This window comes from Alligator sinensis, unplaced genomic scaffold, assembly GCF_000455745.1.
Source record: "Alligator sinensis unplaced genomic scaffold, ASM45574v1 scaffold519_1, whole genome shotgun sequence".
NCBI classification, from domain to species: Eukaryota; Metazoa; Chordata; order Crocodylia; family Alligatoridae; genus Alligator; species Alligator sinensis.
Genome location: NW_005842187.1, coordinates 222,211 through 242,929, shown reverse-complemented (window position 1 = coordinate 242,929; position 20,719 = coordinate 222,211). Strand labels below are relative to the sequence as shown.

Here is a 20,719-nt window from a genome sequence, read left to right as displayed (position 1 = left end):
AAAAGGGATAAATATACTTAGCTAATGTCTTCCTCAAATACCATTAGAAATGTATTATATTTATTTATGGTGATACATATATAAAAATAAAAAGCAGTTTCTACTGAAAATTAGTGGTAGTTGGACACCTAATTCTCTCAGGCACTTTTGTAACATGCTAGGTGAATTAAGGCATTTTTACAGACCTAAATGTTTCTTTAATTCTGCCCAACCATCAGAGTTGGGACCCCATTGTGTTGGACGCTGCACAAATGTTTAGGACATCACTGTCCCCATCCCCAGGACTTAACAACACAATTGAAGACGAGGCAGGGATTTCAGCAAACAGTAGGAGACAAGTAGGGAGAGTGATGGAGAAAAGGGTTTAATTTTCTCCTTTCCTGTGTTCACATTCTTCATTCCCTTCTTCCTTTCCTTTCCTTGCAGATGAAGTTTGCTCTCAGTGCTTTGCAGAAGGACAGAACTCACAGAGTCCAGATTGTCATAGCTGTTACAGCCCAGGGGGCCAGTCCGAGTTTCTGTTACCTGTACCAAAAGAGAAAAAAAACAACAATAGCAATATTCCCAGGCAGTCCCAGGCCTGTCGCCCTGTCTCTGCTAGCAGGTGCACCCAGCTCTATGCACTAAAGTACATCCTACCTGATGTAGGCTATGTTGTATGGTTGAGAATAAAATATCCTCCAGTGTACAGATGTGGTCAGGTCTGAAATTCAAGCAACTTGATAAAAGATCCACCCATCAGACCCAGTCTTGCTTTGATCTCTCCCTTTTTCTATACAACTACATGTAAATCTGGACCTATACCCTGATGCAGTCCATAGGGGAATCTCTGTTGGATCAGACCAAAAGCCAAGAAAGGAATAATTCCCTGGCATCTCTGCATGGAAACCTAGGTGAGGAGATGGATCAGTGGTGATGCTTAACGCTCCCAAGCCACATGAGCAAGCCGATAAATATTCTAGCTAGAGGGAGACAGAAAATCCTCCTCCCCCCTGCAGTGTAGCCGTTTTTGTGAATGGAGGTTTCCAGCTCTGGAGGAGAGCTGCCCTTCCTGAATTCACAAAGGGCAATTATTTTCTGTCACTGCTTCAGTATCTCAATCTGGCATCCCGTCCATGAGGGAACAGGCTCAGCCAGGAGACACCGTGGTATAATAACAGAAGCCGGAGCCTTTCAGAAGTGGCTAACATTGATGTCTTCATCCCGTTTCTCTTCCCTGGAGTGAACTCTGTGACAGTCAAATCCCTCCCCAATGTAGGCTGATGGCTTTCAGAGGAAGAGGTCTTTGTTTGTGGATCCATTTTCTCTCCTTTGTATGCTGCCAGTAGTTCCCCTCCCCACCGCCCCAACTCCCAGCTCGCTATCGCTATCCATTTCATTTCAGATGCCTTTGTAATGCCTCACTGTGGGCTTTTCTCACTCCCTTGTAGTTAATTCACCTGAGAGCTGTTCAACAGACACCACAGCAATGCCTGTAACAGGAAAATATTCAAGGGTGGCACGATGTTGTCCAATATTTCTGCCAGTGGAGAATTGCTTGCTTATGCCCGATCATACAGCCTGGAACAGCAATCCCTTCTTCACCCTTGCCATCACACTGCACTGACTGCTTCTACAGCTCTTCAGCATCACAGCCACTCTCCAGTGCTCATCCCCTTTCCACTGTTACACTCATACTAGATGGACCATCCCCATCCAAATATCACTGCCACACTGGAAGGGCCTATGACTGGTACAACAGGATGACTTGTCCCATCTAGCCTCAGGACCAAAAGGGAATGACTTATTTTTTGATCTGCAAAGGTGACACGCTGCTGGTAATCCAACAGCAATACCACATTAAACTGTCCCGTATCACTACTGTGTTGGAATAGCTGCCTTGCTCTGCTTGGTTTCCCTTCTTAGACTCTCCTTAGCAGCACAAACCATACTTTGATTGCTCCGGTAGAGATCTGGATCTCATGGAGTCTCCTCATGGTGCCATCACGGTCTACAAAGTAGGAGGAAGCAAGCTGGTGCAGGGCTTCAACACTCTGAGTTGCATTCCCTGACTTCCTGTCAAGTCGGCTTTTGTCCATGTACATGGTCAATGCCTCCTCTCCTGCAAAGGAAAGAAGATAGGTTGTCGCTGCCCGCTCCAGAAGACTTACTGCCATACACCGTGATATGCATTAGAGCCTGTCTCACTGATCACTCCTGGAGCTCTGTAGTTTAACAAAGTTATTTCCATTCATCAGCATAATGGGGCAGATCCTTGATCTGGTATAAATTGGCCATACTATATTGCAGTCAATAAATGGTGTAAATCAGCTTCACTGAAATCAATAAGCCAGATTTCCAGCTGGTGTACATCAGCATAGTGTCGTCAAAGTCAATAGGGATAGGTCACTTTATAGGAGCCTTAATCTAGTTCAATACATAGAATGAATAGACGGGTGTAAAGGATAAAAAGATTAGTATTTGCATCTATTTCTCCTCCAGTCTCCTTGCAAAAATTAGTGGCTGAGGAGAAACGTGCATATCAGGGTTATAGGAAGAAGCAGGATAAACCACCAGCCCGTACCCAATCTGTTCCTTCTGCTGAGCTCAGGTCCCTAAAATTGTGTGAGCAAAAGGTGCAGTGAAATACCAAGGTATCAGAATCAATATTAATGAGAATCAAAATCCATATTAATGAGAGCATCACTTCCCCAGAAATCATGGAGAACAGGGGTGTTGGCAAGTTCAAGTTCCATCAGCAGCAACAAATATTAAGGAATATTTGCTAAATTTTGTAGCCAAAGAAAAGAAAGATGAAAAGCAGAGACTGCAAAGTTTACAAGTGGGGGGTTGCTTAAAAATTCTATTAATGACATATGAACCACAAAGAAATCCATCTCACTCTCTGCTACCAGTGCTGGCTTGGCAGGCTGAAAAAAATAGAGTAGAAACAACTATTTTCATCACTAACACCAAGAAATCTAATTCTGGATACACACAGAGAGCAGATCCTCAGAGTAAGAAGATCCCATTTCTATATCACTAGCTTAAAAAGGAGACTGAACTTTAATTAAAGAAGAAGTAAGTGACACCTGCTGTAATTGCATGGGAGAGCCATTAATAAACATGCTGCTGATGAGGATGATAATAACAGGTCTGGTCAAAAATGTATCCAAACAGGTTTCTGATAAATAAATACTTCGGGTTTTGAGCATTTTTTTTAAATGAAAAAAAGGAAAGCTGATATTTTTTGTGGAAAAAAACCCCTGATTAGTTAAAATCAAAATGTCATCAAAAATCTACTTTCTGTGGAAGCTTTCCTTTCTTTCTTTATCTAAAAGCCAAATTCCTGAAAACAAAAAATGTCATGGAATATTTTGCTTTCATTTCTTTGTTTGTTTTACAGATAAACATTTGGGGTTTAGATCATTTGCCTCTTAGATGGGGGGAAAAAAAGACATTTTCCAAGGCAGAATCATACTTTTTTTTTGGGTGGCGGGACCAACAACGAGTTAATTTAAATCTCTTCATTTGCTTCATGGATGCTGTAAAATAACTTGTTTTCTGACCAAAATAATATTGACAGTAGTGTCTAGAGACCTCTGCCAGGGATCCATGGCATTAAGCACTAAAGTTGCAAATAGCAGAAAGATGTTTTCTGGCCCAAAGGGTTTACAATCTAAGTATATGATGAGAGACAACAGGTGTAGACAACAAACAGACGGGAGAAGCACAAGGTAATGAGCTGATTATGATTAGCGGGATAAGCAGTGGTCATATAGCATACCAGCTGCATACCAACACATTGTTGAGTGCTTTGCAGGTTTCATGGCACAGGTGAATTTTAAAAATAGATTTGAAGGAGGAAAATGCATTGGGCTTTGTAGATATTTTTGCAAGGGAGCTCCTCCCAGGCGTAAGCGGAAGCAGGGAAGGAAGAGCACAGATATTTCTGGGAAGATGGGATGAATCAGAAATACAGGTTGTATTGTGGGGTTAAATTTGTCATTGAAAAGAGTGTACTGCACCTCCTAGGGATACGCCTGAGATAAATTAGCTGCTTTGTGTCCATTTCCAGACTAGGCTGCTACGTGTAGTGCAGTATGGCCCCGGAGGGACTTGAACTGTAATTTCCTGGACAAGATATTCAACTACCATGAGAGAGGTAGGCACCCAGATTTTATCAAACTCACACCTCGCTTAAATTCTTCGGAAAGTCCCATGCCCTCATTTATATTGTCCATACATTGACATAAAGGGTGTTTGACCAGGCCTCCACTCAATGTTAATTGGTGGACTTGTCAAAGCACAGAACATTTAGACAGAAACCAGGCAGTAAGCAGAAACCCAGGTGCTAGAAAACCAGGATTTCAGCTGAAGGTTAGAAGGATAGTCCCAGATATACCTTGTTAAATAAACTTTGTGAAGCTGGTGGTGTCCCCAGACAGAGTTTCAAGAAACCCAAGCTTTTAGGGTGCCTGGAGATCTGTATTCTGTCCCCAAAGCTGTTGTTATTTTTCCCTTTGTGAAGTGTTGAGATCTCACCACTGGGAGGAGGAGGGGGAAAAAATCTGAAAAAAGTCTATGAGCTTCAGCACATGCCTTGGGAGATGAGCATCATTCCTGAGAGATGATTGACGATGGCAGGGGGGGCATGCGCTGCTAGAAATCTGCTCTGTGTGCATGAGACTAGCAAAAGCACAGCATCCCCACAGAAAAAGAGTGCGTCAAAGCAGCCCTTAGATCAAGAGGGGTTAATAGATTTTGCTGCATTATTAAGTCTTAATTTCTCGTTTATTAAGTGAATGCTATGTTCAAAGTTGTCTTCCCTTCAGGGCTTTCCCTGCAAATTAGCTCTCAGCTCTGTGTTCTCCGTCCCTGAGCAAGTATGCCCTAGAAATGACCCTGCACCAATCCCTTTGTCAGAACTAAACTGGAGCATCAGGGCTCGCTCTTTATTGGGCTCCAGGGGGAAGGAGCTGATCTGTAACTGAAAAGCAGCTGAAACGCTGACGGGTGCAAAAGACAACAGTTGTACCAGACTGGCTCATCTCACAGGCTCCCTTAAGCCCGTATAACAGCGAGTACAAACAAAGGGTGGTGCCCATGTTGTTCTTTCATTCCTCAGCTGGTTATAGGTCACATGGAGATTTAAATTGGTTAAAAGCAGTGTTTTCTGGAGAAAAGTTTTCTGATGAGGCCTGAGGTGTTTAGAGGGTTAGGGAAACAGTGGGCGCATCTACATGTTCATTAATGCAGTGTAGTTACTGTGCATTAAGTTTAGTACTTATATAATCAAGTGCTAAATGAATGTATAGTAATGGGCATTACTGCACCGGCACATGCCCTTTTAGTGATGTTACTGCACAGTAGCCTAATAATACTGTGCAGTAGCGTATTTGCGCTGTTTGTGCTGCGAGGCGCTACTGCGCAGTTAGCATCTCACGTAGACGCACCCAGTGACTACTAGGATAACCTCTCTTTGATACCACAAGCATCCAGATTGGCCTGAAAACTCTTCCTGGAATATGTCCCACTCCATGCACAACGCCTGCTCCACAGTCGCTTTGTCTGCATCATCTTTATCATGTTCATCATCAGGGTGGAGCCTTTATTCCACTCCCCTCAAATCCGGACACTCCCCACTATCTGGACTGATTGAACATTTAGTATTCTCTCCACCAGCAGCTCTCGTTACAAGCCTCTGCATATTTAAAAATGTTGTGTTGTAAAAACAGGAAAAGGAACAAGCCACTGTGAATAATTCACAACCTCGCCCGGGTGAAATTAAAAATATATTTCACCAGTGAAGGTCTTTGTTATTTGAAAGGAAGAAAGAAAGGAGAAAGGCTGTCAGTGAAGGGAAAAAATAAAACCACAAACAAAACTCTGTTCACCTCCGTGGCTGCTTACTTTGTTGACTTGTGCCGTGTAAAATGTGATCCCCAGGAGATGTTCCCTCAACAGAGAAGAGTACTGTCTGCAAAGGATTCATTTAGATCCTGATTCAACAAACCACTCCTATTAAACAATAGATTTAAGCATTGATGGTGTTTGATTGATGGATTGAAAAGGCAGTTAAGGATTTTGGAGTCTTTCAGTCTGAATTCAATAATAGGCAGGGGCACATAATTTCAGCAGTGCTATATATGTTTATCTGGCACCGAAGTTGCACATGCCCAAAATGTTTGCAGGGATGCAAGTCAGTCTGATCTCGCCCTCATATCTGATTAAGTGCAATAGGTTTAAGGAGTTTTCTACAGCCTGAGTAGGAAGCATAGCCAAAAAGTCACTATGGACTTCAATACTGCCAACCTATTTCATGTGGAAGGCACTCAGATAGTACGGCGATTGGCAGCAATGCAAAGCCCTGAGATAAGCTGCCTTGTTTGTCAGTGCAATATTTTCAGAACAAATACCACTATTTGCCATAAAAGCTATTCAACTGCATGCCCCAAATGGGTAACAAGTAGAGCTGGTAAGAGGGAAGGGAGGAGGGAGTGAGGGAGAAGAGGGGAAAAAAAACAATATTTCCACTGGAAGTGTTTTTCCATTATTCACTTTCAAATCATTTGAAATTTTCTATGCAGCACCAGTAGCTCTTCATACAAATGACTGCCTGCCCCCTGCAATCCTTTAGTCAACCATATTCTGCCCACACATGGACCTGTCTGCAGTCCCTGCATATAATGTCTTGCATTTAATTTAACTATTTTTTTTTCCTTTCAACACAAACATGCCCTATAATATTGTTTTCACTGCTGCATTCAATTCAGGACTTTCTGCCTCCCCTCTCCCCCCTAACTCCTCTCAATTGCTGCTCCCACCATTATCTAATTCCTTAGTCTTCTTTATGAAACATTTTAGATTCTTCCGTCTGGTGACATTCCCTTGTGGGAGAAGACGGCTTTCCTCCTGAATTCAGTTTGGCTTCAGAGACAGGAAAAAGAAGAAAGCATCTAGTTGCAAGAAACAAGGCAGAGGGTGAAGCTAAGGTGTGGGTAACACGGTAGATTTTTAACCAACAAGTCCACTGTTCCTGCTGTTCTGAGTGATGAAACCTCCAGCTGAATATTCAGCTCACATGATTTCTTTTTCTGTTGGTGGATGTTTTCATTCCCCACACCCAGCTCCTTCGAACTGCTTAGGGCTCCCTGAACACTTCCTTGGGATTCTTTAAATAGTTCACATGGAAGGCGTAGCATTATTTAGAAGTTGTACACATAGATGCACACATATACATTCAACATTTAGCATCCCCGCACTATCTAAAACATGCTCTCACTCAGATACTGGTGTTTGCACACTCCTAGAATCACGCACCCACACTGAGATGCCTGCGTAGCTGCGCTTCCCGAGGATGTGATGCCATTAAGATCAATAGAACCACTCTATGGTATGAAGTGCTATCCAGTCTCAGTTCAGACCCAGCTATGACCGTTAAATATCTCCTAGGCCTTCTTGGCCAAAACTCAGTGGGTGTGTGTACACACCTTTACATGCACACAAACACATACAAACCCACAAACCTTCTTCATATGTCCAAACACTGATAAATGCAGGTGTGCACACACATGCTTTATCACAATACATGCATTCTATTGTCAAACCAATTATGGATACATGCACTTCGCACAAAATATACTGACACACATGCCATTGTAAAATAAAGAACAGGTATGTGCATATCATACAAACACCGTGTTCACATATTCCACTGTTAGGCCAAGGAGCTCATGTATAGTTAGTCTGGGCTTCTCAAAAGACCAACAGGACATCAAGGACTCCAGGGGGGAAAATCAGCAGCTGTGGTTCACCATCATACCAACCAACCTACATCCAAAATGGCAGAGGACACGAAGAGCATGTTTCATCCCCACACTTCCACGTCACAGGTACCTGCATAAGAATATAGTCCTGGTTGTCACCTACCTCCCAGGGTAGCAGAGATGAGGATGTGGGTGCCGTACTTTTTGATGATAGTATCAATGAACTGCTGCGTGGTGGGTCTCCTGCCCAGCAGGCGGATGCTCCTTTGAAATTCAGGCATCAGGGGCACTGGATTGCGGAGTAGGTCTCTCCGTTCAATGGCTGTGTTCCTCACCTTCCAACGGGCAAACTCCCTATGAGACAACACAGGAACACAATGGGGGTAAGGCTCTGAGTTTGGACAGGAGGGGAGGACCACTGAGGAAAGGGCAAGATGAGAGAAAAGAGGAAAATGATATAAGATGCCCTCAAATGGATACGCAGATGAAACTCAGAGGCTAGATCTAAGGGGAAGGAGAGGAGGAAGAGAAGAATCAAGATATTACTGCACAATACCACAGCACCTTAAGGACCAGGGTCTGAGCAACAGGTGGGCTAACCTTCACATATGCAATGCATAGGTAAATCTCAGATAAGCTTCCAGAACTATGCATGCCCTACCTCTGTAGAGGGTAGCTTATCCCAGAGTTGCCTAGTGCACTGTTCTTCCACGTTCCTCTAAAACAGGTGGTTTGGGGAACTGTCACAGCCAATACATTGGACTAGATAAGACTTGTGTCTGATTACTATGTTCCAATGTCTTTTTATTTCTGCAGCACACAAAGCCTGTAGTTCTGCCAAACAGGGTTCAGAAGAACAAGTTTTCACCAGTCCCTAAGGAGTGCAGATGAATGTGAACATAGAAAAACAGCACAGGAAAAATAAGAGCAACCTTTCCTGAACCTGCTGAAAAGATTGATTTTTGTCCTGGGTGAAAATGCAGGTTGTTTTCTTTGATCTTATGCAATGTGGGTCCTAAATTTCAACTCCGAACTAGGCAGCAAGTTGGAAAAATATAGGCTACATTTTTCAAAAGCATCTAGTGAATTTATGGTCTCACTTTGAGATACCTTGAAGGGAACTGTTTTAAGAAAGTCCTGAGCACATCCTCTCTAGAAACCAGGGTTCTTAAGACATTTCAAATTGGGCACCAAAAACTGCCATACAAAATCCTGACCATCTTCAGAAAAATCCTGACCGAGGCATCCCTAAGAGGGCAGCCAACACTGAAAACAATTTTCTTGCAATAAGCACGGTACTGTCTTCAGCAACTGCATGTCTAATCGAGTCTCAAGCCTCTGTTCCTTTTTATTTCTCCATTCCAGTAAATCAGATAAAACATGGTTTTTTAATAATGGCAATAACAATAGCCAGGGCTTACACAGAAATTTTCATCTGTGTGCATTGATAAACATGGGCAGCCTCAGTTTACAGGTGAAGAAAATGACACCCACAAAGATTTAGGGCACAGAAAAAAACAGTGGTAAAGCCAGCATCAGAACCATATCTCTTTGCTCCGTCTGGTTCTATATCCATTACATGTTGCTGCCTGTTAAATTATTTTAATTAATGTAATTATGCATGCATTTATTTTGATTGGATCCCTTCACCACTCACTAGGGTGCCTGATGGTACTAACATCAATCAAAACATCAACCTACCAACCTTTCATCTTAAAATTCCTGTTCCAGAACTAACTCTCACTCTTTACCCAACAGTTTGCAGAAGTCTAAGTAAAAGTAAAACCCAACCCTCCACTGTGCCATAAAACTCACTAAATTCTCATTTTAGGGTAACAGATCCCAAAATTAGGGGCTTTTCACCAAAAATACTCTGCCTCCAATCTCAAAGCGTTTTGCTCAGGAGTAAACAATGAGAACAAAGCAATGGTTCCTAATAGCCATGCAGGAACACACAGAGAGTTGAATTATTGGCTCCAAGACTCCTTGGCAGATCACAGTGAGCACCAAGAATTGCCTCCAGAAACAGACAGGTGCTCATTGAACACAGCTGGAAGTATGGGTGTCATTTGCTCATACAAGATGGATTGCAAAGCTAACGTGCGCAGGGCATATAACTTGAGATACAGGTGTGTTGTGCTGTAAATGTGAGACCTAATCTGAGCCTAGTAATTTCAATGAGCTTTGGATCAGCCCTTTCGAGTCTGTTCTACAGGTGCAATATGTTCTCCAACACTCTCAAGGCTTTCACAACACAAGGTCAGGTAGTTAAGCTGTCTGAGTCTTTTTCAAGGCTAGCCACGCATACAGAAACACTGGACAACTGGTCCTCAGCTAACGAAGTGAGGGAAGAGTGTTGAAAAGATCCCCTTACAGAGAAATAGCCTCATCTTTGGGGCCAGCCTATAGATGTTGCCATGACCAGATTAACCCCAGTGCTGCAAAACTCATCAGGAAATTCATCCTCAAAGGCATATCCATCCTTGAAGGGACACAGCCAAAACCCTCCCCTATATTAGGAGAGTGAAGAAAATCCTACTCCCCAATCCCATGGGCCTTTAGCTAACCACATGATCTATGGCAGCCATCTATAGTTCTCCCTCAAAGAACTATGGATAGGGAGAGGGGACAATGGCTCACACAGCAGTTACATTTCATCTCATTACTTATATTCTTGGTTTTAATTGTATCTCCAAAATTGTATCTCCAAAAGGCAACAAGCCTGGCAACAAGACCCAAGTTCTGGCTCTACATACGGATGGGATTTGCTGTCTTGTCTTTCCTTCGTACCTAACATGGTGAAGGAAGATGAATCATATATCTGACTCCTGTTTCGTACTGTGAACTACTCACACAAGCTGATCTCCTTTGGAAGGGACTGAGAGTTTTATCAGTCTCTCTGGAGATCTCACCATGTCCCTCTAGGGCAAGTCCTTTGTTTGTGCCAACAACAAGGATCCTGCTCCAAAGCAAATGCAGTAGAAAAACCCCTCTGCCAATATGTGCTTGGGATGAAGTTTAGAACCCCACAGACCAAAGCGAAGCAATGGCTGGGTTCCCGTAATGGCGACAAGCTGAATAATGAGGAGAAAAATGGTGCCCTGCTTTCACTGGTTTGGCAACTTAAGATAGGAAAGGGGTTATTATAAGTCCCAATGGCATGACAGTGAGGGCCCCAGGAGAACCCATGCTCTCATCCAAAATGACAGTGATCAAAGTATAGGAGGGTTGGCTCCAGTAGGAGAGTTGGCTCCAACTGATCATTTTGCATTTTATTCCTCCCCGGAGGCCTCAGATTCCAAAGTATCGCACTGGAAGTGAAAGCCATGTCTCTATTTGCCTCCCCACATGTCTCCATGCACGGCTTTCAAATGCTGATGAATAAAGCTGAACAAATACTTTACCATGAATAATTTATGCAACTAACTTAGATGTTTATCTTCAGCTCATAGAATATCCATGAGCCAGTTGCAATTTCCTCTAATTTATGCATTACTAGAATTTACTTGGTTATATGTCTCCAATTCTTCATTTTACTTGGTGTGGGATTTAGTATCTGCTTTTCAAGATCTGCTTAGTTGGGGTTGCTTATATAAGTCATATGATACTGCTTCTATTCATTGATGAGCAAGAATCAACACTTATATATCCACATTTAAAACTTGATTTCCTCAATGTCTGCACATATAACTTCATAATTGGCTTTCCATGAACATTTTTGTGCATTTCCCAGTCACCTCCCCATCTCATGAATAGTAGTACTTTTTATCCAATATGCGATGGGCTGGTGGAACTCATTGCCACAAGATACTAATGAGGGCAAGAGCTTGGCAGGATTCAGGAAAAGGATTTGCATTAGTACAGTTAATAAATACATCCAGATTTATTATAGCTATTCTACAAGACAATTGGTTTTGGTAGGCATATAAACCCTCCCATGTCAGGACTTTAGCCAGTCTTTGAGAATTAAAGGTTAAGAAAGAATTACTTTGAGAACAGGTTCTCTCTGAAATGCGTACAGCCGGATGGGAATAAGAAGAAATTATCCCCTTAGGTTTCAGAACGGGGAAAAGAAGCTGTTTACACAAGAATGTCTAGCCATACAAGACAGACCACATTAATGTGCAGGAAAAATGCCTACCAGGTCACAGGGAAGGAAATCTGCCTTAAATAATGTCTGATGAAAGGACTGAAGAGTCAACACTTTAATAGCCAGAAGAGGTAGGGGAAGTCTAGATTTTAATTCCTGACAGGGACATAGTGAGAAGAATTAGTAGAGAAGGACAGCCTACATGCTACAGCCTAGAGGAAAGCAGAAGCTCATGAGTTAGACCTTCTTCTCTGTCACAGTAACAGGATATATATAAAAATAATCTGTGAGTGATATATCTGTGGGAGGCTGCACCCCTTCTAAGGTATCACTAATGAGCAAGCCGTCAAAGCTGCGCATGTCAGAGAGATGGAGGGAGTCACTGGGGATGGAGGGAGTCACTGTCTCAATGCTCATTAGCGGTACCTTCCCCCATGGGAAACACAGAAGGGAAAATTGCTGAGGAGGGAGGGTGGGATGAAAGCACAGAACAGGGACTTTACTCAGAGCTCCCACTAAGTTGGTATGGAGGCTCAGAGAATCCAAGGGCATGTACACCTCGATCCAGGGATTGAAGGATTTAAAGAGGCTATCAGAGCAAATTAAATTCTCCATCTTCAAACTGCCAAGACTACCAAAAGATATCAGTGAAGAAACAAGTTCAGTACAGACCTCAGGGGCTGTTGCTTGAAACCAAAGAGAAATTAAATGCATTAAACAAGGAATGAAACAGTATGATAGGGGGGGAAAAGTAGGAAGATTCTGAGTGAAGGCCAGAAATGCCATGTTAACTAGGCCCTCACTGCTCTATTTTCCATCCACAGTGCATATTAGTGCTTATAGGTCCTGCAGTACAGCAACTGGATCCCAAGAATGACCTATGCGCCATGAACTGGAGTCTAAAGGGTAGAGTGACTCCTCTGGGGCTGCCCGAATAAAACCATTTATACTTGCCACGTCCTTTCTGGATCTTTAACTGCGCCATCCATTTTTAGATCTCAGCTTAGAAGCTATCACCTCCTCCGTGCTGCCCCCAGCCAATAGATCATCAGCCAGTAGATCATCAGTGCCTCCCCCATGACTCCCAAATATAACAAAGGACTATTAGTCATGACTCCTTGCCCCTCCACAAACTCCAACACACTCCATACCTAACATTTCCACGGCTTCCATTACTGACCGAGTGAGGCCAGTGCAATCTGGAGAATGAGACAACTGCCCTTCTTCAACAATCTTCTATTCTACAGAATTGTGGCTTGCTTTGTTCATGTACAAGCAGGAGACTTCTATCTAGATCTTAGCCAGCACTCATTACCACAGTACCACAGAGCAAATGAATATATCAACATGGAGACCCTGTGATGTAGGGAAGTATTACTGGTCCGCTGCTATTAATGGGAAACTGAGGCATGAGGAGACTCTTTGACCTACCTAAGGTCATGGGCAGAATCAGTGGCAAAAGCAAGGAGTGAAACCAAAAGGTTTCCTGTGTCCCTATGCATGCTTCCAAAGCATTCATCCTTTCTCCAGCCATTGTTCCTGGTGAGGGGCTAGATACAACCACAGCTGGCCTAAGTGTAGAGTATGCAGACTCTTCCAAATGGATGCATGCACTAGGTAGCCCTAAAAGGTGTCCTGAGAGGCAGCTAAGAGTCCTGTGCCATATGGGGCCCACACGTTAAGCTGACCTAACACAGAGTGACAAGCCTCATTGCCCCCTTTCTAAGATTGCAAGCTGCTCTTTTCAGCTACTGATTCCCCCAGAAAGAATTCAAGCTGAACACTATAATGTTCCTCAAGGGATTTTCTCTGCCCTGTGTCCTCTCCCCATCTATGTCAGCATGATACAGTTTGCTGTTTATGGCCGAGGTTCCCAAAGGGGTCTAAGGGAATTAGGTGTCCATAGTAAATGGGCACCTATCTCTCTTTCTCTCCTATTGAAATTCTAGTCCACAGCCTCCACCTAGCACCTAGTTAAACAGCCCGTACTGATCAGCCTCATATTGTAGACAGATAGATTTACTTTACTACCTGTCTGGCAGACAGACAGGCAAGCATATAGGTAACAACTAGTATACAGCTAAGGAAGATAGGCTCACTTTAGATCTTGATCAAGGATGAGCAGTAGGCTGGCTTGTTACTGTAGGAGTCTTCACACTGTACACAAGGTTTAGACCAATTCCATACAATCATCAAAATGTGAAAAAAGACACTTTCCAGGTGCCATAGTCGTGCCCCCAACCCCATAGCTAACGGTACGTGGTTTCCTGTTCCATTCTCCATTCTCCTTGCCGCACTTTAAGTATTTTAAGTAAGAAGACCTCCTACTTCCCTGTGTGATTGTTCCCATGTTTCTTGGATTGCATCACTACAAAGAGCCTTTTTGTTTTGTTTTTGTTTTCATCTTCCCAATGTTTTGCTGAAAACCAGTATTTGTTCTGATAGAAGAAGAGCAGGGGAGGAAGCACAAAGAGTGATAACAGCTTTGTAAACAGTGCTTACGAAGAAATTGCTTCAAAAGTTAGGTGGATTTCATGTGACCTTGAGAGTATCTCAGTAAGTAGATTGTTCCAGCACTGAATTAAAAACCAATCAAACAAACATGACTCTGAGTCTAGTGCTGTCTATTAGGATCAGACTCTGTCTACCTCTGTTTATGAGTGAGACCTAATTATTGGGTGGGTAGATCAATTAACTGTAATAGAAAGGTCACTGGATTTGGAGTTAGAATAAGTGGGTTTGATTGCCAACTCAGACTTCCTAGTGACCTAAAGTAGGTCATTTAACTTCTTCCGTACTTCCCTATCTCATCTGTAAAACAGCAGGCAGATGTCCCTATAGTGAAAGGGGTATAGCCAGGTTAAAATCAATTATTTATTTTAAGGATCTTGTCTTCTACAATGATGAGACCCTTATTCCTCACAAGGTAAATTGTTAGTCCCTTAGATTTTGGCTTGTAATTCATAATGAGATATTCAGAACCTTGCAGAAGCAAATCCCAGATCCTCAGGACTTCATCATGGAGCTTGCCTTCAGTTGAAGGCAACAGCAAGGATCCCATTTGTTTTCAAAACTGTGTACCTCCATTTTGGGGGCGGGGAAGGCGGGGAAGAGGAGACTGGGAGGGAGGTGAACCACTTGCGACATTCAGACAGGACTGATTGTCAGAACCTGCCAGCTATCCAAAACTCACACTGAAGTCATTGAGCGATCAGAGACTCTGTAAATGAGAACCCATGCATTATCTTAAACTGGGAGCACATGCATTGTGAAAAAGCCATAATCAGAAAAGCCACTTTTGAAAATGCAGCTGTTTAGTTTTAAAAATGAGATAAAATATGTTGTAACATGCCTGATTCCTCAATTTTGCTTGATAGGATTTGCAAAGAGCAGAGTATGCTGGATCATGGGAGTGAAAATGTTTCATGCATAGACATGAACAGATTTTGCTAGATTCTGAAGGAATAGGTCATCAGATCCACTAGCCAAGGAAGGTACAATGATTTACACAATACAGGAATTGATCTTTTCATTTGTATTGTTTTATTTTTTAGGACAAGCAATAGAAAGCACAATTTTGGACTACTCAAGGCTTATTACTTGTCTAGTTCTGGTGCATTAAGTTCATTGGAGAAGGCTGTTGATAATTTTAAGAGGATTTAGAGAAGAGCTGGAAGAGTGATGAAAAGATTGGAAACTATGCCTCATTGTGAAACACAAGGAGCTCGGTGTGTCTAGTTTAACATGGGAAAGTCACAGGGGGCATCATCACAGTCTGAAAGTACCCTGCCTGGGGAACAGAAACTTCAATAATAGAGGACTCCTCCATCTAGCAGACAAAGGCATAACAGGCTCCAATGGCTGGAAGTGGAAGCTAGACAAATTCAAAGTAGAATTCATGGACAGATTTTCAATATAGAGAGTAATTAGCTACAGAAACAACTTACCAAAGGTTGCAGCAGATTCTCCATCATGGGACATTTCTTCAAACCCAGAAATATGCTACTGATGACATTCCCAGCAACTTTTCTCAAATACACTAGAAACTGAGGTCTCAAAAACAGCCAGAGGGACCTCCCTGGTGCTGCTTCACTAAGACATATCAGCATTTGAGTTGTCCTAGTTGCAGTGGGCTGGTGGGGAGTATTCCAGAACGACACGCTACAACTACAGTGTAGACATACAGTGGTCTCTTTGGCTTATACTCTCTGAGCTTTTATTATTGGCATTCTCACACTCTGTTAAACAAATTCAACCAGAATTCATTCCCTCTCACCAGGGGTATATGACCATAATAAGATTTTCTAAAAGGATATTTTCTTCTGTCAACTTGTCTCAGAAGGTTTTCCGGCATTGTTCTTTAGGCACATTTCATCCCCAGCAACACAAATGCTGGACCCTGGGTTTGCCCTTTCTAACTCCAAGCTTCACTCTCTTTGTGTCTGCATTACAGAATGACTGTAAATGGTCACCATCATTGCTAACACCATTTCATCTCTCTTCAGCAAGATGCTGATTGCATTTGCTCTGAACTGGTGCACATTACATGGCAGCACTAACTGCTGGTAGAAGCTAGAATGATACCTACACCAGGGCTCCCAGCATTGCTGGTACCCTTGCAACTGAACTAGTATGAGCCAATTTTATTATGTACACAGGGTTTATTAAGCTATTGGTGATATTATGATGCATTTTTAGGTGTGCCATCCCAGCTCCAAGAAAGAGGGAATAAACAATACATAAAATTCCTCCAACAAAGGAATTTGTGCAATGAAAATCACACCAGAAGCAGCCAAAGAGTGCTTGATTAAAATATATGTGGCAGAATAACCTGTGATTGCTTGGTCCATAACCCCGTCCTTCTTCTGGCTTTGGTAAAGCCAAGGTATTATTGCACCTAGAAGTATTACGTTGCTAGGTACTGTCACACACACACACACTCCAAAGGCACAAGCATATGCACACATAGAATAAGAGAGAGCCCATGCTTCAGAGAGTCTAGATAGGCAATACAAAAGTGGGTCAGATGATTATGGCTTCACTCAAATCCATCCTCATGTGTCTTAATGGTACGTGAAAGTATTTCTGTTGTACAATGCATTATGCATGAAAAAGTGTGGAGGGGAAAGCACGCAGACCATTAATTTCTGGCAGAGTCAATTTTTGCAGTATACAGTGGTTTTTCCAGGACTGGATGCTTCCACCCAGTGAGAACCCCCTTATCCTGCAAGTAACTTCTCTTTAGTCAAGGGGTCTATTATTTACAGAGCCAGGGCTTCCCCACCCCATGCTGAAACATATGACATTAGGAGTGCACCATCAGGATCCTGTTTTTTTGCTTGTGAGGGCAATGTCATTAGCCAAGGGTCATAAAAAGAGTTAGGTAGAAGAGTAAAGTTCATTTTATAAGAGCATAACCAATTTTAGCAAGGTATTTGAAGAGTAGCTCTCTCCAGAGCCTGCTGGTTAGGCCTCTGGTCTGCAGTAGAAGAGACCCAAGTTCAAGCTCCTAACCCTCATGACTCCCAGGATGGATAATGAAAATCTTTCTTTGATGCAGACCAAGTAGGGTCTTGAATACTGCCTCTCAGGGCAGTGTATCTGGCTTGAAGACACCATCCCAACTCAAGAAACTTGTGTTTTGACCCCCAACTTGGTATTTTTGCCACAGCTCCATGTTTATAAACACGTTAGGAGATTTTTGATCCATTCCACTGAATGACAAAATCAGATTTTGAAACCTCCAAAGTTGTTGTGCAACAGAACAAGGCTCTTCTGGTCAACCTTTATTAATCTGCCAGTTGTTTACACTTGTATGCTTCCACTTTGCCGCATCCATGACATTGTCTTTAAAAATGAAGTTTCTCTGCTAAGTCCTGCCTATAGTGCTCCCCATCCTCCCTTCTCTCTCCTCGTCCCAGCTGTGCCTGCAAAGACAAGCATGCCAAGCCATCTGGGCATACCCACCCCACAAGCTTGGCAGCAGCATGCATATCGTGACAACAATCCTGCCCCCCTGTAACCACCACCCCCATGACTTCTGAGTCATTCAGAGGTGACAGAGAAACTAGCACATCTACAAAGCAGGATTTGCACATGGGTTTGATGCTTCAAGAAGCCAACTGGCAGAGTCACCTGCTTGAGTCAGGGAACTGGTGATTCAAGACATGCTCAAGGGATTCTATGCTGGATAATTTAGATGATGAGCTTGGTTAATCCTGCTATGGAAAGGCCAGCAAGGGCACGAACAATGAGGTTCCACATAGAATTTTCTGCTGGGGACATGCAGGCATATTTGCGAAGAGAGCAAGGTTAGGAGGGAAAAGTTTTTTCCTGAAAAATCAGGGATGCTGGAAAACCAGATTTTGTGCCTCCACCCTACCTCTATGAACCAAGAAGACCACAACATGGAGAGTGGCTGATGTATGTGTGTGCAAGTGCCAGGACTTCTCTCACTCCATTTTCAGGCCCTTTGCCCTGAAGACAGTCCCTTACAAGATTCAAGAGGGACCAGTGCCACAGAGATAAGCGACCAATCTAAATGCCTTCGGTGAACAAAGAATGAAGTCTTCACATATAGGTCATCTCCTCCTGGCATGGAATTTCGACAGCTGTGTCTGAAATTACTAGCTGTAGGCAATGGCATGATGCATAATGGGCAGAATGGGTTCTGAGGAATATGTGCAACGGGGTTCAAGTCATTTGCAATCACAGGTGTCTGCATACAGTTCATGTTTGGGAACCAGCCCCAATAATTCTGTGAAATTTCAGGCTCACAACATGAACGAAGAGATGTTTTTTGGGAAAAATTTGGCCCTGCTTCACTCAGAAATAGAGTCATATCTCTAGCAAGGAGAACTTGGCATTCCCCACATTTCTCAAGCCATATTTTTCTTTTAGCAAAGGTCAGTTGCCTTAATTAAGAGCCATAACATTTTTATTTCAGCATATTGCAAGTTTTGGTGCAAAGAAGTCAATAAATACAAGCATTGTTAGTAGGGCCATGTTCTGCACACTGCAACATGGCTTGCAACAAAACTAGTCTTCTCTTGCAAAATTGCATAGGGCATAATCCTCTCTTTTTAACTCAAGGAACAAGGGGGGGGGAAGGGAGGGGGGGGGAGGATTGCCTCAGTTTTGTGTGAACAATTGGAAATACCTTATAGAGTCCAGATTTTTGAGCCAGGTGCTCAGCCATTTCAAAACGATTATGTTACAATTTTCATCCATAAAATTCAAATTGCTCTAAAAAGGAAGCAGCATTAAGTCTATTTTTCATAGAGGGAAACAAAGAGACAAAGAATTGAAGCCATTTGTCCAGGTAACACAGACTATAGCAGAGTCAGAAACAGAACCCACCTAGGTCCCTGTACTCCCAATGCAATCCCCTATTCATCAGCTCACATTGCTACCTTCATCTGACTCACAGAGCTGGGCATAATGATGATATAACTCAGTGACACTAATGGAGGGCAGAGGCAGATGAGACCTGTAATAGTGTCCCTTTAAGACCACCATGTTATTCAAGAAGCCCAGTACTTCTGGGAGAATAAGTCAGCACTACACAAGCTGTGGAAGGCTGTGAAGCTGAGTCTGCTGGAGTCCTGCCAATGGAAATGTCTTGGATTTGTTCTTCCATGAGTGGGAGAGAGATTCTGCACATGTACCACATCATTTATTTACCACAAGGTAACGTGCTTCCAGAAATGGGGAAATCAATCAAATGACATGCAAGTCCCTTCCTTTGGGGTGCTATGCTGGTTGTGACGTCCATTCTGTTCATGAATGTAGGCAAAAGGGTTGGGTGAGATTTTTTGTCATGCAGGGTAAAAGGAAGAGTGGTTTCCAGATGCATGGATTCTATATGATATGGATGTACAGTCATTTTTATTTGTGTCTGTCTATCTTATGTATGAATACATTGCTATAATATTCATATTGTAATCTTCACAAGTGTCTGTTGTCTGAGATTACAAAGTGCTTCATTAACCAACTGACTCCCCCAGCATCTCTAGGATGGCAGAAAAACACTACTGTGCTCCTTTTGCAGGTGGGGAAACTGAGGCACAGAGAGGTTCCATCACTTCTTGCCAAAAGATTGTCACACATGCAAAATGCAAGCCATCAAGCTGGGCACACACAGCCCTATTGGCATCCATGTATACAAACCACTGTGATCACTGGAGAGAAAAGTGAAATGCATACATATACTAATATCCAGGGGTGAAATCCTGGCTCTGCTAAAATAAGTGGTAACCCCCCCCACCCCTTGACTTCAGTGGGGTGAGGATTAGTCCCCAGGTGTGCAAACACAGATATCCAAACAGTGCACTAGGACTCTGGGCTGCTTGTGTATTCCATAGTGCTAAGGTGCAGAGGTTTTCCAGGATGGGAATTCATTCTCTCCCTGTGCTAGATGGAGCACAGTTACCTGCCCTGATTACTGGAATTTGTCAGGCTGTGAGTAGGGTTGGGCCAGCTATGAGGAATCAATGAATCCAGCACACTATATAAGAAGTTGTGGCATGGTGCTGCTGGTTGCATTTGCCAGTGAGAAATGATGTTTAAGAGGACACAGCTGGGCTTATGGTGGGGGGAATCATTCTTTTCAGACATTTAGTTTGAGCTTGGAGTGAACGACTTCCTCTGCCTTCACTTTGGCTCAAGAACATCCTGCTGTGTTAGGCTTGAGCCTTTAAGGGACATTGTTTCTTCCCTTCTCTCCCTGCAGCCTGTTTCTTACCTTTATGTTCCCCCCAATAAAGCAAAGGGTCCTTTGTGCTTGTATTGAGGCTTTGGGAATGTGACCTGTAGAACAAGATGCTACATTAGTACCGAGGCTGAAGTGCAGTCTCTTTGACAGGAAGGTAGCCTTGATAAC

General features: G+C 43.0%; 1 protein-coding gene across 1 annotated transcript in view; it reads right to left on the bottom strand.

Annotated features, from left to right (window-relative positions):
* Positions 1–20,719, bottom strand: part of BRINP1 (BMP/retinoic acid inducible neural specific 1) — a 93,984-nt gene that overhangs the window by 20,998 nt on the left and 52,267 nt on the right. Inside the window, exons 4-6 of the mRNA XM_014521147.2 lie at positions 7,912–8,102; positions 1,932–2,101; positions 422–525 (exon numbers count right to left, since the gene is read on the bottom strand). Of these exons, the coding sequence (XP_014376633.1) occupies positions 422–525; positions 1,932–2,101; positions 7,912–8,102 (465 nt within the window). The remainder of the gene's footprint in view (positions 1–421; positions 526–1,931; positions 2,102–7,911; positions 8,103–20,719) is intronic.